This window comes from Chaetodon trifascialis, chromosome 14, assembly GCF_039877785.1.
Source record: "Chaetodon trifascialis isolate fChaTrf1 chromosome 14, fChaTrf1.hap1, whole genome shotgun sequence".
In the NCBI taxonomy this organism is placed as follows: domain Eukaryota; kingdom Metazoa; phylum Chordata; class Actinopteri; order Chaetodontiformes; family Chaetodontidae; genus Chaetodon; species Chaetodon trifascialis.
Window position 1 is genome coordinate 4,702,779 of NC_092069.1, and position 13,515 is coordinate 4,716,293.

Sequence of the window (13,515 nt, forward strand, 5' to 3'; positions counted from 1 at the left end):
AGAAGTTACATAACATAGCATAACACTGTCATTTTTACATTTTGGTTTGTGTACACATAAATGTTATGCAGTGTGTTAATTAGTGATCTTTAGAGAACTTTGAACACAGCCAGCTAGTTGATCCCTGCTTCCAGTCTTTATAATAAGATAAGCTAATTCCCTCCTAAAATGATTCCAGCTCTCGTCAAGTAAAATTCCAAATTTGAAGAGTTACGGCCTGTTAAGTGTATCAGGCCACACCTTCAGAAGTTTGGTAACCAACAGACAAATGGTCAGTGATATGCAAAACAGATTCATATGTTTTGTTTTGGGTTATGTACTTATGGTATGCAGCAAGTTTGGTGAAGATAAGATGAAATATGCACAAGAAGATATTTCATCTTATTGCTTTACTACTCCGCAAGGTTCATGAGTTATTTGCCAAAACGCAAAGCGTAATAACTGTTATTGACACGGGCAATACTGACCAAATAGTGGTGCTAGTCTAACCATGCTGTAATAAGATAAGAATTTCCATATGGGGCACCCGTCCATAAAAAATGACTACTTCACCACAGTTGTTGAGATTCAGTTTTCAACCATGTTTCCCATAGACTTTCACTTTGATTTAAATATTTTAAAAAGCATATCTAGAATCACTGAAACATGTGAGCATAATGACAAGTAATTGCATAGATGTCCTGAAGAAGGTGTATGTTTTGACACTGAGAGTTTCTACGACAAACAGTGCAGAGTAGATAGAAGCCGAGAAATGTCTAAATAATACTGATGAAGAAGAGGAGCTGTGCCAGCTCTCACACTAATAATAATGCCAATAATTAAGACTAAGGGCTGCACGGTGGCGCAGCAGGTAGTGCGCGTGCCTCACAGCAAGAAGGTTGCCGGTTCGATCCCCGGGCCAGGCGGGGCCCTTCTGTGTGAAGTTTGCATGTTCTTCCCATGCATGCGTGGGTTCTCTCCGGGTACTCCGGCTTCCTCCCACAGACCAAAAACATGCTCATTAGGTTAACTGATGACTCTAAATTGTCCGTAGGTGTGAGTGTGAGTGTGAATGTTTGTTTGTCCTTGAATGTGGCCCTGCAATCGGCTGGCGACCGGTTCAGGGTGTACCCCGCCTCTCGCCCATTGTTGCTGGGATAGGCTCCAGCCCCCCGCAACCCCGAAAGGGATAGGCGGTATAGATAATGGATGGATGAATTAAGACTAAAGGGAGTAGAAAACAATAGTGTAAATACTTTCAAATTTCAGAAATAGCTGGTCTTTGTTTATCTTTGTTTTATCACCAATGTTTTATACTCCAAATACTTGAAAAGCAGTCTGGCGTTTGAAGGATACACAGATCAAAATGTTTCAGCGTTTCAGTTGTAAAATCCTGTCGTCTCCCACATCTGGAATTTCCCATCCCGTAAGGCTGTGGTTGAGGAATTGAAGTGCTTGATTGGTTGATTTATTGTTCAGACATTCATGTCCTTCTAGGTTCTCTCTGACTGCCATCTTCCTTGTAGTACACACAAACACACACGCACACACTCAGAGCACAGCACAGTTTACGGTATAGCATTTCTGAGCTCCTCAAGCACTTTTGAATGGCGGCTGATGGCTCACTGGGACACAGAGGCATTAAAGCAGTGAATGAGTGTATTCTTCTATTTTAGCTGACAGCTGCCTCACCTTGACAGAGGTAATGGTGGCCTACCAGCAGAGCTGCAGCAGACACCAGGTCCAGCCTAGAGCGCACATCCTGCAACAGCTCCAGGTACACTGCTTCACATAGAAGTGTTAGTCTTTGTACATGTCAATCAAACAGCATGAGGAGAGTCTTTCTGTTGGATTTACTGTTGAAGTTTGAGTTCCTGTGACTGATGCTGATCAGTGGCTACCAGCGCTCATTCTGCGGCGCACTAGCTGACTGGATTTCCCCACACTGTGTCAAAATGTGTGTCCCCCAAGAAGTACAGTAATTGCAGGGAGGTTTCAAATGAATCACGTGGACATTAAAAGCAGTCAGAAGACTTTCAAAAACAAAATCATACATACAAACATTTTTTTATGATCATGATGACATGGGGGCGCACAACTTACACAACTGATCTCAGACAAGGTGTCCTAATTTTCAGCTTATACCGGAGATAATAGACTGATGTAAACTATTTTATACGTGTGTGTGTGTGTGTGTGTGTGTGTGTGTGTGTGTGTGTGTGTGTGTCCACTGCATCCCTCCTTCCCACTCCAGTTTCCTGTTGCGCTCTCATTGGGTACAGCCCATCTTCCATTGGAAACTTGTCCTCCAACTACAGCATTGAGTTTACGGCTAAAATAATGTTCAACTTTAAATCGAGGCTCCGAACTAAGTCTCAAAATGTGGCTTGACCTGCAATGTGCAGATGATTCTGTGCTGATATTAATGATTTTTGCCTCAGATTTCACAAATATGTCTGCAGCAGTGTAGTTACACTGCACTAGTTTTGTTCAGTGAATCCCAACATGGTAGTCGGGGGTCTCACAAGGGGTCACAGGATGATTTCCCAGGTAGGAAGTTATGACAAACGATCTCACCCAGGGTCAGTTTGGTGACTTCTTCTCAGCAGGTGGGGCTATTGATGTTCAAATTACTATTTTTTCTAAAAATATGAAATTCTTATACACAAAACACTAATTATTTATAGTTTTACCCTTTCAGTCCTCAAAAAATGACTCAGATAAAACAAATGAATGAATTCAAACCGTGACAACAGATCATCATGCTAGAGGTCTAAACCTGATGAAACTTGTGAAATGTTGCTTTAAATGAAGTGTGTATAACCCTATTCTCCTATGCAGCATCAGCAACTCTGCTCATAAAATAACTGTACCATGCAGTGATATTACAGCGCTCCAGAAAAGATCTTAATATCAACAGTATAAGCTGGTGCAAGCCTCACACACTCAAGGTTTTATTAAAACAAAGGCACCTTCATGTAGCAGCACCAACTTACAGACAGACTGAAATACTGATTCACCAACATGTACCGTACACATACACACTCACCATGCCACAGTGAGTGTGTGCGTACACACATTTGAGAATTCCTTGGATAATTTGAATCATTTGGTTCCATCAGCCTCAATCAGGCTTATTGCTGCAGAACGCTAACAGCATCTTCACTGCAAACAAGAGGCTAAGAGCAGGTTAACTGCAGGGCTCAAGTTAGCGTGAATGCAAATAATTCACAGCTGTAAGCTACACATACACACATGCAGAGTGCTGTACCACACTTTATCTAAGTTAACACTGAGCAAGAGGCTTTATCAATTTACAAATATTTATTGTAGCACTGATTTATTTGACGGGGATCTAATTTCTTTCTATTAATTCATGCTTTTGCAATTTATGATGTGTCACATCAATGTGCTTGTTTTGATGGAAAAGACTCGCAATTCGAAGAATTTTGTAAGAGTTCTTGTTGTAAAATCAATGACATTACGCCTCTCACCACAATGCATCGTGCATATACGAATCTTTGAAGCCTAACAAATATGGTGAATGCATTTCCGTGTTCATAAAACACTTGCAGAGCTTTTTTTCCTCCAACATTTTAAATACTGTGTTGTTTTTATCCGCTCTTACTAGCTAGCTTCTACTCTTTCTTCATTGGTGCACTGCTGCATTTTTTTGGCAGGTCACTAGTACAAATATTTGACCTGAATTTTGAGTTACAGGACGTTCAGCTCAGTGACTGTCACTAGTCTGGTGCACCATATGAACATAATAAATGATGTTGAATAAGTTTAACGTATTGGATATTTTAGTTTTTATTCTTTCAGTAATATAAGTAATACATTTTCTGCTTTTATTAGAATATGCCATTCAGTGTTGGGTAACATTACTTTTAAAGGTAACTTGTTCTGTGACTGAGAAAAGTTACTTGCTGGACTACAAAAATGAAAAGCCTCTTCATGAGTCCGTGCACATGTTGGTTATATTGTCGGGAGGCTGCGTAGCTGTGCGTCTACCTTTGAATGTACTGACTCCACAGTCATGTTCATACGGCTTAGTTTTTTTTGCAGTTCAACTGCAATGAAAGAAGTTGAACTATTCAAAGTACATTAAAGTAAATGTAAAGAAAGTAAAGTAAAGAAAGTGAGTGTTGTGGAGATGCGTTGTGATTTTCTTTTTTTGTTTTTTGTGGCAACAAAAGGAATAGGGAAATATAGTGAGATGTTAACAGTAACAGGTTGATTATTTGAAAACGTAAATAACTGATTACTTGCACAATTAATGTTACGTTACCCGTGGCAACAAAAAGTACTCTAATGCGTTACTTTGTAACAAGTTACCGCCAACGCTGGTGCCAGTAGAGAGACGATTTTCCCTGCAGCACAATGCGACCTCAAGCTATACATTGGCCAATCAAATCAATGTGCACATTCCTGTATGACGTGAGATCACTCATGACAGTAAACTGAACATATTTGGGCTTTAGACTGTTTGTAAGACAATATGACTTTGGAAGACATCACCTTTGACTGTGGGACATTTTTTTCACACTTTCTGACATCACCAATCAATCCATATTTGAAGATTAATAATCATCAGATTAATCAGTTATGAACAGAATTGTTTGTTGCAGCCCCTCTAATTTCCAGGAGAAACAACCTTATAACAACCAATCATGCTGAATTTGATTTTCTTGTGAAACAGAAACTTTTTTAAAATCTTTTTAAGATAAATTTTTTTTGACATCTCTGCATTATTATGTGATAGTGACAGGAAAGGCAGGGGACAGAGGGGACGGGGGGACGGGGGGACGGGGGGACAGAGGGGACGACATGCAGCTCTACCAGGTGTTTTCATAATGTTTTCTGTTCACTCAACAGACAGAAAAGAACTTAAAACATAATGTAGGAACAGTTGATTATGGTAAGCAGCTTCCCACTTCTCACAATAGAACTTCAACAATCTACTGTGACTTACATAACATAACGTAACTCAGCAGAGCACAGTATTTAAATTAGGGGCTCAGTGAAAACACACCCACAAGCTTCAGGCTGCTGAGAGACAAGAGACAGCCTGCCACTTTGAATCTGCATGAGTGCTTCAAAGGTGTGTTCAGACAGAAAGCAAAGCAAATTTTCACCTCATCTCACGTCATTTGCGCAAATGTCACTGCTGACAGAGCATTGCATGTTTATTCACCACAAACAGCCAGTGCACTAAATAAGCTGTAAGCTAGCGAGAGAAATATTCTCTTCCAGTTCTACTGTTTTCCTCTTCCTCCAATCTCGGTCCTTTTTCTTGTCATGGTTGCCTCTGTGGGTTTCATAAAGCATCCTCGCATCACTTTGTGTCATCCCAGGAGGCTCTGCATCTGATCCTGCCCACTCACGTCTTTCCATTGACTTTGCATGTAACTGTGGCGCCTCTAAAATTTGCCTTGCGTTCTGTCTCACCTTCGGAAAGAAAGCCTTCTGATTGCCTTTATTCCCTCTTGAAATCCAATAAATGATATGCAAAGAAAAATCTATCTTATATTTGCAGATGCATTGCTCTCAGAATGTATAATTCTGCATAGGTCACACTAATATGAGAAATCCCTTATTAGTCTGTCGTTTTGCACACATGTACCACAGTTACATGTACCACAGACACACACACATATTCTCTGCCTCTCCAGTAAAATAAACTCACTTATTTTTTCTTAGCCTCACTTGAATCTCGCAAGCTGCCATTTATAATTCAGTTTATGTACATACTTACTTTACTTGGACCGGCACCACCCTCCCACCCCTCACGGCATAAATTTTCCTTGAGATCAAGGGGAATTATTTGTGGAAAATTAGAGACTTAGTGCTTACATTAACCATAGAGCCGCCGTATTATCTCCGAGGTGCTAATGAACCCAGTTGCAATGGAAACGAATGTAGGTGGTCCTCCTCGAAGAGTAAAATATGTATGGTTAAGCATTAGCTAAGAGGGGCAATATTTAGACCAAAAGGGCTGCCTGCGAATGAATCCATAATAAGACGATGCAAAATGAAAAGACAAATGCCTAAAGAGCAAATTTATTAAATTAGGTCTTTTCAGGCGAGGGGTGATTCCCTGAGGACCAGTGTTGAAGACTATTTTAAAGCTTTTTTTATTGCACCCTTGGGCCCCTTTGCACTTCTTTGAAATGCTGTAAGTGGATAAAATGGTATTGCCGTTCGTGACATCTTCATAGGAGCGGTAAACAATAATCGGTTGAAGCCACCCAGGGGTCGAAGGCCACCATGCTCAAACTCTCTGATTTCACTATGCTGACTGTGAAGTCTGCAGCTCCCCTCTCTGTTTCTGTTTGGCTCACTCTGTGATTAGAAAGATAATTGAGATGATCAAGCTCCGTCTCTACATGACTGTTTTGGCACGAGCGACGAGCTTAACTCCAGTGATTTATATTCAAATTGAGAAATAACTGTGGAACACATTAGGAGCTAATGCAGGCGCTGTAAGGTTGGTGTCTCCCCCAGGGAGAGAGGGGCATTTTTTTTAATTGATTGATCGATCATTGTTTTAGTATTTAACTTGAAATTAATAGAACCTGAAAACAGACATACAAAACAGCTCCAAAATGATGACTCCGTTTCTAGCAATGACTGAGAGGGTGCATTAAGAGTCCACAGTCCAGCAGTTAAAGAGCAACTTGCAGGTTAAATATTTCATGAAATATATACTTAACCTTGTCTGTAAATGACCATTTGAAATGTTAATGCAGGATTTTAGATGTTTTGATTCAGAATGTTTGAGGAAAGCCATTTTTTCTAAAATTGCATCATATTGTGTCACAGAAAACGAGTCGGAGTCGTTGACTCTGCCTCAGCTCAGTGTTCAGCAGTATGTGGTCGGGAGTGTAAGTGGCTGTAATTTTGTGAATCCTTTTTTTTTTTTTCTTTCTTTTTTACATTAGATTTCACTATTTTACATCATGGCAAATCATTGTGTTGGTCCACAAACTCCACCCGTCAGGAAAAACAGTCTGCTAGCTAGCTGGCTTTGGTGCATGTTGCAGATGAAGAGATGGGACTTCACTGCTGCGTCTATGATGAAAATAACAGTCGTATTCATGGTCGTGCTCTGATTGCAACCCTCCTCCCTGTAGATGCTGTATTTCAAACAGGCTGAGAGGTTGCTGTGATGCTGACGTGTGTTATTTTAAACATGGTTTCCTTAAACCATTTATGCATCAACCCTCATGGAGTATCTGACACTCCAGGCCACTGGATGCTGCTGCAACATGCATACCTCACCAATGCAGCATGTGTTCAATATATGATCTTGACTGCAGAATATGTTGTACAGCAGAGGTGGGACCAAGTCATTGTTTTGCAAGTCTTTACACTGAAGTCCCAAGTCCTACAATTTGACTTTGGAGTCCTTAACTAGCCATCATGCACTCTTCACCAAAGTTAACACCATTTTAACTACAGACTGAAAGTTTGATGTCATTAAATGTGTGACTTGAGTTTGACTGGAGTCCAAGTCATGTGACCCCTGTTATGCAGGATGACTTTTGATCGTGTGGACACCCTGCCTGTAAGCTGTGTGAAGGTGCTGCTCGGGGACAGGGATAAAATATCTACAGTTCCATCTGATAATCTTTTTCTTAACATCATCAAGCAGTGTGATATAAGTAGTAGTTCTAATAGAGAAACAAAATTGCTCAGTTTTGATACTGTCTCCTGTTCACAAGTTCAGATGGGTGAAGTCAAAGTTCACATGTGGAGGATCAAGTGTATGATTTAAAAACAATGTTTACTAGACCTGCTGATCACTCAGCATCAGTCTGTACTTCATTACATTAGTCCACAAAGCTTTTATTGTAATTGTAGAGAAAATCGGACAATTCAACAAACTGGCGGATCGTCTCTGTCTGTCTGTCTGTCTGTCTGTCTGTCTGTCTGTCTGTCTGTCTCTCTCTCTCTCTCTCTCTCTCTTTCTGTCTCTCTCTCCTGTGGTAATGTTAGAGCACCATTAAACGTAGTTATAATAGAGTTATAATATGCAGTGTGAGCTACAACTGACACAAGCTGATACTTGTGCATTACTTTCTGTTATGGATCACCGGTCCTGTTGGTATTAAACGAGCATTAGACTGATACATGATAGCAAACTTTCCAATGTTGTGATGTGAGCATAGATACTGTATGTACACGCTGGTCACTCATCGAGACGCCCAGTTTTCCACTAAGTCATTTACACCATTAGGCAGTTTCTGTTTCCATTTTGTTCTTGTTCGTTTGGTCTCTTTGACACAGGTCAGTTCATTTCTTATTGTTAAACATGGCTGGTTCCCCTCATGTTATGTCACTACCGGTTTGTCTTTTTTTCTTTTTTTTTAAATTTATTTTGGATGCAGAGGCAAAATTCTCTCACAAAAACGACACCGGGGGGGTCTCCAACATGCTAGTTTCCCTTTAAAGGTTCTGTCCAGACACCTAATGCATGCATATATGGAGGATCCAGTCACCACTGATGGCCCTTTGTACAAAGTACAAAATGCAGGAAAAAAAAAAAAAACCACAGTGTAAAATGGATTTACCATGTAAACAAAGCATGGTGAATTGTCAGACCATTAGTGATTTGACAGAAGGTTTTTTTTTTTTCTTGATGAATTCCAAAGTAAATATCTATTTGTTCCTGCAGTCACTTCACAAATCTCTCACTTTCTGATGAAATAAGAGAGCCAAACCCTTATTTTTAAGAGAAATCTTTTTTTCATGAAATCACAACAAAAGACGTTACCTTTCTCATCACCGTGTTTGCTCCTCCATTACAAATTCACAGAAATAAACTATCCTCCCAGAATTTGGATTTAAAAAGACTGATTTTGCTTCTTTCATATTGTGGATGATTTATTGATTAATTAACAGAGAAAAAAAATCCCTATAGTTTCTTAGTTTTAAGTGAAGTATTTTTCAATCCTCCACACACAAAAGGACTCTAAATCAAGCAAGCTCAGAATGAGTTTGTATTCTTTCCATGATGTTTGGAGAATAAGCTCGGAATTAGCTGCATGTTGGCAAATCTTCTAATGAATAGCTTAGTGGTTGTTTCTCCTGCAGATTATTCAGTTGAGTGGACTGAAGAGAAATCAATTACCGCAACTTAACACAACGTATGCCTCTCTTAAATTCATGGGGTCAGATTCAATACCCACAAATGTTATTTTCCTAAGATAAATCCATAAATCCCTCTGAGGAGGGGGGAGGGAGGCATCCAGAAATGAAAAGACAAGAGAAAATCTGTTTTTACAGACCGCTGCTGCTTTCTCAGCTCTTTTGATTAGCATTAATGTTGCACTGCGGAAGTCTGCCGGCACAACTGTTATGGCTCCTTACACACACACACACACACACAGAAAGCTATATCTTTCCCTGCTCGCCTAATTCTACAGGGAACATTTTTTTCTTTTAAATTAAATGCATGCTGATTGTTATTGCACCCCCCCTCCCCCTCCTCGTGTGGAAGAGTCTGCAGCGAGGTAAATGTCACTAAGTAAGTGCCACACTTTTTCCTTGGTGGTTGTTAGTACGTTTTGCATACAAAATAAAAGCACAGAGAGGAGAAGGAGGAGGTGGAGGAGTGTTCCTGCATGCGTCTGAATGTGAGGGCTTATCAGGAAACAGCAGGGGGACCGGACATATGTCGCTCCTCTCATTACAGGCCGAGACAGCGATAACGGGGCGGTTAGTGGCGCATTTGAAATGCCATACAGAGGCAGCCGCCGTGATCACACGGAAAAAAAGAGAAGCAGGGAGTATGGGTCGGGATGAGGATCACCACGGGACCCGCCACTAACACACTTCAGTCTGTCATTCAGACGGCCTCCACACACACAGACACACACTGTCAGACACAACATGCTTTATTTAAAACACACTGACTCCACAGCCTTTCTATTGTAGTTTTACACGATTTTGCTCTAATGCCGTTTGGGAAACAGCATGAATAACTTAAAAAGGATAAAACCTCGTCTACGTGTAAAAGAGTCTATTTTACATCCTCTGCCTCTAATTGAATTCGGAGCAGTTGCAGTTAAACTGAATGGCATGTGTGATGCACTATTGGTGGTGCACTATTAGGCTGAATTGAATTTGCATGGTTGGGTGGTCACACAAGTAATATGAGTGCTTTTGTAAGTAGGCTAATATTACAGGGCTGGACTCACTGAGGGTTCACACAGGGGAGACGCTCTGTCACCAAAATGACCAAACGCCTCACAGACAGAATCTTTACATCCGCTAAGCTCATGTGTATGTAAACAATGTGTGAATCACGTCAGTCTCCTCACGTTTTCATTTGGAGTTGCAGTAGATTGTCGTTCTTTACTTCATAACGGCCCTAAATGACTGCTGCAAGTGTAGAACATACAGTGCAGGATCCACTTCATGCACATGACAAAATGAACGAATAAACAGTAGAAAATATTCCAGTGGAATCTGTCCACACACACAGTGTTGATTTTATTTGCTCAGGTTTTCAGTGTGTCTCCATTAAAATGGAGGAGACTGCTCACAGTCCTCAGTAGTGACATTCTACAACTCCACACACATTTGAAAAAACTTCATTTTGACTCAAGACGAGTATGTGTGACCAAATAGGACTGATATGACCTACATGGTAGGGAAGTGGGTCACATGATGACACGTGTAGTCTTTTCATGAGCTTTGTTAGAAACAGGAAAAATATATAATGTCACCTGACTTCTCCTTTAAGACGTATTTGTCCCGAATGAGCGAAATTTGAGGATCATCAGAAACATGAAAGAGAAGGAAGAGGCAGTGGGATGGAATGTGAAGATTCGAGAGCAATGTTTCCACTGAGACCCACATTAAGCTCCGTGTTCGTGACGAATGTGTTGCGAGGGCTGCCTCTGTTTTCCCTCCCTTTTAGATGCTTCAGCTCATAGTGCAGAATTTGGGTCTTATCTGCTAATAAAGCTGCTACTTTCATTTTCATTTCATTTTAAGATTGAGCCAGCTTCCCTGTTCTGAAGGGAAAGGCAGGGTATCAAATGACACAAAAGGAAAAAAAAAAGTCTGTGTCCAGGTCATGAGTCCAAATTCTTCCAGCGTAACCACAAACCCATCAGAGCTGTTTGCCTTGCTAACAAAAACAGGTGTGTTAAGTGTCCTTTCTCTTCATGCTGGTGCACATGTGAAATTACATTTCATGCACATCTGATCTTTTAACATGTCTTACATTTCCTTTTGAAATATCTATTCTATCAGAAAGTAGAATGTGTCTATATATGAATTTGACCAAAGGTGCTCCACTCCACAAGTGATTAACATGTGAAATGTGTTGAATTCACATGCTTTTTGTGTCAAACAGGCTGCTATATTTGGTCCAAAAACAAAGGAATCAGCCTGTAAACTCCAAGTTTTTACATGTACAAAGTACTTTCTCCCATATGGCTGAAGCCCTGAAATTCCCAGAATAGTAGCAAAGACATGACCTCAGTGTGCTGAGTTGTAGCTACCACCCTGCATATACACTCGTCTGCGTACGTCCACGCATGCAGAACTTTGTTTTCTTGTCTGGACTGTGCAGCTTCTACATTATAATTTGTGTATTCTTCGAAGGGTAGTCATTAGATCATTATTTGGTAGCAGTGTACTGTACTGCAGCACTCAGATTTCAGTTTTCCGTCGCATCCCAATTTATTTCATCTTAAAGATTAAAATAAAGATCGATCAAACCAAATAAAAATGTTAGCGCCGATGAACAGACGCTGCTGGTGGAAGAATCCCAGGATCCCTCCACTCATGCATCCATCAGCAAACGGTGCACTTAGACAGGCTGAAGTGACGGCCTGGTTCAGAACACGTTATCCAGATTCCGAAATGTTACAGAAAGCGTGCATTTCCATTGCCAGCTTCTTATTATACACACTCTGTACCCTGATAGAGTCACAGAGGGAGAAACTTGCAGAGCTAAATCTAAAATTCAGCAGAGAGTTAAATGTGCAACAAACCAAACACACGGCTGTACAACGTGATGTTCACACACTCTGAAACACACGAACACACACACACACACACACACACACACACACACTTCCAACCAAGCAATTGCCACTCAGCCTTGAATGTGTACATTATTTTTGACATCAAGCATTTAAGGGGACAGTATATTTTACACAAAGTGGCATTAATTAAGTCGCTAAACGCACGCTATCATATATTTCAAAAGCAGTGCGGGTGAACAAAGGCAGTGACAGAGGGAAATACTGTGAAAGTCAATTAGAATTTTATGTACGTTTTTAGATCTCTCTTTTTTTAAATGATAAATGAAGTTACTAATTTTGTCTGTGCTCTTTCTAGACACTGCAGCTTTAATTGCTAATTGTTAACAGCGAATGAATACATTTGCATATTAATTAGCTCCCAATTTACATTTTTAATTTGCTGCCTTCAAAGGGTGTGAGATAAAAGGTCGTGTTATTTTAAATAATTTATCCTTTATTGCAGAAAAGATGCTGAAAGGAAAATGTGTGTGTGTGTGTGTGTGTGTGTGTGTGTGTGTGTGTGTGTGTGTGTGTGTGTGTGTATGGGGGGGTTCAACCCCTAAGAGCTCTGAAAATGCATGTTAAAAATACATCCAAACATATATTTATTTATATTTTTGTCAGTTAATTAAATGGGTTCAAGAGAAAAATAGTGCAGTCAAACAGTTTTTAATACAAAGGCAGCCGGAGAGGTAGAGCAGCTCTGGACGGCTGAGTGAAGAATAGCGAAAGCGCCAGAGATGACTTCTGTGGAAGTCAAGTTTGGAAACCAGATCCCCCCTTTCTCTGTCTTTTCCCGCTGCCTGTGTGTGTGAGGGAGGGAGCGCTTTTCTTTTTATCACTCCATTTTGTCCTCTCTCCCTCCTGACACATCAATTGATTTGGCAGCCGACGCCTTCGGTTTCCGTCTTTCACCATGAGGCAGCGGCGAGCGGAGAGGGAATGAGCAAGTTCAGAAATTCATTAAGATGAAAAACAGCCGCCACTGTATTTCTTGTGAGGAGGAGGAAGTGCTGCGTGTGTGTTTCTCTGTCTTTCTCCACGTGTGTGTCAGTGTATGTGTGTGTATTTGGGAGTGTGATATGGGTAACCCGCCAGTTGCTTGCAAAATTTTACCGAGCGTCGTTCATTGGCCCAGTGCCACAAACAAATCGGTTTCACAAGTAGTGGCCAGCCGGACGCCAGCACACACAGGGACACCTTTTGTTGTTGTTGTTGTTGTTGCTGCTGCTGCTGTTGTGACAGAACAAACAGAAATTCAGAGGTGACTGAAATGCACACAAAGTCAGTAAGAGATGAACGGAGCGAGATGGACATAACCACAAACAGCAACTTTGCTCTGTGCTCTGAGGCGAAAAGCCTGAGGCGGGTCTGAAATGCTCCGCCCACCCTGGTTTCACAAAGAAAACAAAACAAGAGTCCTCAAAAAGAGAGTGGTGGTGTTGCAGCCATTTGGAGCCCATCTTGAAGTGTTTTCATTTTTACACAT

General features: G+C 40.8%; 1 protein-coding gene across 1 annotated transcript in view; it reads left to right on the forward strand.

Moving 5' to 3' along the window:
• LOC139342356 (protein phosphatase 1 regulatory subunit 37) overlaps positions 1-13,515 on the forward strand; it is a 62,510-nt gene that overhangs the window by 498 nt on the left and 48,497 nt on the right. The window contains exon 2 of the mRNA XM_070979423.1: positions 1,656-1,756. Coding sequence (XP_070835524.1) covers positions 1,656-1,756 — 101 coding nt within the window. The remainder of the gene's footprint in view (positions 1-1,655; positions 1,757-13,515) is intronic.